We start from the raw sequence: 4857 nt of genomic DNA, 5'->3' as shown, positions 1-4857 counted from the left end.
GTTTCGAGGTAGCCAAACGCGGGTCGCGGAGGAACAGAGCTTCGTCTCTGCTTTACGGTATCACGGAACTGGCGTACTTGCGTTGCACCGATAACTTATACTCCCAAAAGGGGAGTAGGTCACGCTCTTTGCTTGCGAAAACCTGCAAGCAAAGGGTTTTCGCCGTCGCATTTCGCGAGTTTCCCGATTTCGTATCGTGGCCGTCGTTAAGCGAGAAAACGCTGATGTTTCGCGGATTCCAGAGCAAGACCTCGTTGGAATGGCGAAAGACGAAAATGGGTTATACCTAGGGACGTAACAACAAATTTATTAATAATATTTTAATAGTAATAGTAGTTTATTATCCATGTCCCTTGCGGGCTTATGCGGCGCTTTTGACAGGAGCGTACCCGAACCTGTTACAAATATTCCTTTTCCTCTCTTTTCTCTTCATCTATTTATACAGAGCTTATCAAAATTAACAATAGGTAAAGATAAAACAAAAACCAAAATAAAAGCATAAAATATCAACCAAAAAATAAATCTTATACTATCTATTTGTTTGATGTTAGGGTTGTAGCTAACAACTGAAAACTCAGAATCAAAAACCAAAATAAAATAAGCTAGAACCAGATACACATATAATAAAAGTAATAAAGAATGAAAATACAATAAAGTACAAGGAAAATAAAATAATATGATAATATAATATTATAAAGTAGAATAAAATAAAATAAACATAAACATGATCATACTAATATTAATAATGAAATAAATGTAATCTGATTAATATCAAACAAGAAAATAAAATAAAAATGGAAATGCCAGCGTCACCGGCCATATAAACCTACACTTATCTGTAACGCGTAGTACCTATCTTCTTTGTACTTTGTACTTTTTCCCTTTATCAAATCATAACAAAATCAACACAAAGCTTAAAATGATAAAAACAAAAAGAAAAAACAAAAAACAAAAACTGAGAACTACATACTATAAACTATATCTCTCCTATCAACCTTTGAACAATCGTAGAATCTTACACATATATAGTATAAAGCCTGAGTATTTTAGGTACGGTGTTCCTCCTTGTGTGCTCGTCCTCTCTTCTTTTCTCCCTTTTCCCTCTAGTTTGTGCCTCTTTCTAGTCTTTCTCTTAGCGTCACCCTTTCCCATCTCTTCCTTTCCTCGCACCACTTTATTTCTTTTCCCTCTACCCAGATCCTTCTACTGTTAAACAGAACGCTTCTTCCTTCTTCTTTCTCCTTTTTCGCCTTCTCCTTGATCATCCACTTCAGTCTTCTTTCCTCCTTGTTTAAGCCCTCGTCCACTTCTACTCTCCACCTGTCCCAGATCCCGTTCCTCATCCATACCATTTCTTTTTTGTTGTCTTCCTCTTCTAATTCTGTTATTACTATCGACCTTCCACCCTCTCCTTCTCTTTCTGTTGCTCCTTTTATTATTACTTTCACTCCTAACTCTTTCTCCATTATTATTTTAGTATGCCTTACTTTCTCCCCTAAGTTTTCTCCTTCCACCCCTCTCCAGGCCAGGCTTTTCTTCCTTCTTTCGCTTCTCCTTTTCTCGTCTTCTGCTATCCATCGCTTTTTTCTTTCTTCCTCTTCTCTCGCCCTCTTTTCTGCTCCCTCTTCTCCTACTGTTTCTTTACTGCCCTCGTTTCCTCCCTTTAGTTCCTTCTTGCTCTCCCCGTTTCCCTCCCTCTTCCTCACTTCCTCCTCCTGATTTTTTTCCTTTCTGTATACTCTTTTCTTTTCTTCGCATTCTCTGCTTTCCCTGCTTTCTTCTTCGTCCTTTTCCTTACTCTTCTCCAGGTTTTTCGCCTCTGCGCCTTTTCCTATGTCCTCTTCCTTCATTTTGTCTCTCATTTCTTCTTCTTTTGTACTTTTTTCCCCTACCCCTATCCTCCATCCTCTCATCTCCTCTCTCAACTTTGCTATTTCTTTTCTCAGCTCTCTTATTTCCTCCCCTAGTTCTCTCCTGTTGTCCATTTTTTATTTTTTATTTCTTTTCTTTATTCTACTTTACTTTCTACTTTTTGCTTTTTACTTTTTACTTTTTACTCTGTACTTTATTTGTTTGTTTTTTTTCACTCTTCTACTATCTATTTCTTTCCTGCTCTCGCGCACGTGCTCCCTTAACCTTTATCCTTGATTGCGGTAACACGTGCTAATGTTCACCTACTCTCGCGCCACCTATCTTTCTATGCTTGCTCTTCCCTTTCTACGTCATGTTTTCCCTTCTCCCTGCGTTTCTGCAGTGGCGCCAACCTGCTGCTTTCGTCTCTAGCGATCTCCAGCCTGTTGCATTCTTTTACTTCTCCTTTTTCCCAATCCTCTTTTCTCTCTGTTGTTGCCTTCCCTTCCTTCCTTGACTGTCTTTTTCTCTCTTCCGTCCTGCTTTTTTATTTCTCCATCCTGTCTTGTTTTCCTTCTATTTAGTTCTTGATTCTAGTCCCCCTCTCTTCCTCCACTCTTTCTCTATGCTTCTCTATCTCTTTCATCCACTCCTCCCCTGCACCGTTTCCTCCCAGCAGTTCTTTCACCCTCTCTTGCCACCCCACCTCTTCCCCCTTCCCCACGACGCATCTTTCCCATATGTGTTCCCATGTTTCTTCTTCCCAGTTACATACTCTGCATCTTTTTTTCTCTTCTTTTTCCCAGTATTTTGCTTCATATATCTCATTTCCCAGCCTAAATCTGGCTACTCTTTTCCATCTCTCCTCCTTCCATCCTTTTTCTAGATAACTCGGTATTCCTGGCTCCTTTATTGTTTTGTACCACTTATTGTACCTTGACTCTATTATTTTTTCCCACCTCTCCTCTTCCTGGAGCTGAACATCCTTCTCCTGTATTTCTTCAAATCCCATCTCTCCGCTTCGTCTTTTGTTTTCTACTTCTGCCCTTCCTATCCCCCTATCCTTGAAAAACCTTTCTCTTTCCTCTTCCCACTTACTTTTCTCTCCACTCCTTTCTTCTTCTCTAATTATTTGTTCCCAGCATTTTCTTGCCAGCTCCCCTCCTCTCCCTTCCCATAGCTTTCTTTCGTACTCCCACGCCAGCTTTCCTGCCCTTACTCTCATCTTCCATCTTTGTATCTCCTCCCTGAGCATGTATCCTGGTGTACGCCAGTCCACTCCCATCGTCCATCTTAGGAATCTTTCGTGGATCCCCTCTATCTCTTTCCATTCCCTCCATCCCCATACTTCTGCTCCGTACGCTATAACTGACCAGACTAGTCTGTCCCATAGCCATATTCTTCTTCTCCAGTTTTTCCCAAACCTTCTCTTCCCTATCCCCCATACTTGTCGCATTACTATCCCCGCCTTCCTGATCCTGTCCTTCACCTGCAAGTCGCTCCCTCCATTTCTTTTAAACACATATCCTAGGTATTTGAATTGGCTTACTTCCTCGATTTTCTTCCCCTTCCACGTCCATTTTGTCTTCTTCCATCTTCCGGCTCCTTTTCTGAACCTCATTATTTTGGACTTGTCTTGATTTAGTTCCAGCCTCTTTGCCTCCAGGTATCTTTCTAGCCTTCCTAACATCGCTCTTAAATCCCCCTCATCTTCCGCCAATACCACCACGTCATCAGCATAAGCCAGAGTATATATCTTACTCCCTCCTACCTTTACTCCTCCTCTTCCCCCTTTTCTCAGTTCTTCCTCCATGTCGGCCGTCAGCAGGTTGTACAGTATCGGGCTTAACGGGCACCCTTGCCTCACTCCTCTTACTGTCCAGAACGGCTCCGTTACCCCTTCACTCGTTCTTACCCTTGATCTGGTCTCTCTCAGTCCCTCTTTGATTCTTGTCCTCAGCCCCTCCCTTACTCCTCTTTTTCTTAGACTCTCCATTAACACTCCCCTGTCCACTGAGTCGAATGCTGCCCTCAGGTCTATAAAAAAGGCTACCACTTTTCCTTTTGCCCTCTTCACCTGCCTGTTTACCAGATAGTTCAGCACGTAGATATTATCTATCGTGCCCATCCCTCTCCTGAAACCTGTCTGGTTGGCCGGTAGCATTCCCTTTCCCTCTACTTCCTCTCTCAATCTCTCTGTCAATACCGCTGCGTATATCTTATACAACGTGGGCATGAGCGTCACCCCTCTATAGTCCCTCGCCTTCGTTCCGTCTCCTTGTTTCTTGATAGGTGCTATTATTCCTTCCTTCCATCCTTCCGGCCATCCCTCCCCTCTCCAGACTCTATTACACATTTCTCTGGTCCATTCCATCACCTCCTCTCCTCCGTATTTCCATACCTCGTTTGGTATTTCGTCTCCTCCTGTTGCTTTCCCATCTTTTAGTTTTGCTATAACTTTACTTATCTCCTCTTTGCTTATCTCTGATTCTGGTTCCTCCTCTTCCGCCAGCCCCCTTTCCCCTCCCATTACTGCTCTTGTCTCTGTCCCCCCTAGGAGGTTCATAAAGTGTATCTTCCATTCCTCCTCTTTGATCCCTGTCTTTGTTCTCTCTCTTCTTTTCCTCTCCCTGTTTATTATTATCCATATCTCTCCTTCCGTTCTTGCTTCCTCTGCCTCTCTTATAAATTTCTCATTTTCCTCTTCCTTTTTTTTCTCGCATAATCTATTATATGCTCTTTTGGCCCTTCTGTAATCCTCCCCTTCTATTTTCCCTCTTCTCCATTCCGTTAGTACCTTTCTCACTTCTTTCTTTTTCTCCCTACATTCCACATCCCACCAGCCCCTTTTCTTATGAGCTTTTGATTCCCCTCTTCCTTTCTCCAGCCCTTTTTTAAATTCTCTTATCATTGCTTCCATGTCCTCTTCTAAGTTTCCTACCCTCCTCTCTCTCCAGTTAATTTCTTCTTTAAATCTTTTTCTTCCCTCTTCAGACCAGTTCCCTC

General features: G+C 42.3%; 1 protein-coding gene across 1 annotated transcript; it reads right to left on the bottom strand.

The window, feature by feature from the left end:
• Nucleotides 1–1103: 1103 nt before the first annotated feature.
• Nucleotides 1104–1985, bottom strand: LOC114882117 (vicilin-like seed storage protein At2g18540). The gene has a single exon (XM_029198992.2). The coding sequence runs from the start codon at nucleotides 1983–1985 to the stop codon at nucleotides 1104–1106; it is 882 nt and encodes a 293-aa protein (XP_029054825.2).
• Nucleotides 1986–4857: the final 2872 nt, after the last annotated feature.

This window comes from Osmia bicornis, unplaced genomic scaffold, assembly GCF_907164935.1.
Source record: "Osmia bicornis bicornis unplaced genomic scaffold, iOsmBic2.1, whole genome shotgun sequence".
In the NCBI taxonomy this organism is placed as follows: domain Eukaryota; kingdom Metazoa; phylum Arthropoda; class Insecta; order Hymenoptera; family Megachilidae; genus Osmia; species Osmia bicornis.
Note: the sequence above shows the minus strand (reverse complement) of the source record. Positions and strands in the feature narration are given on the sequence as shown.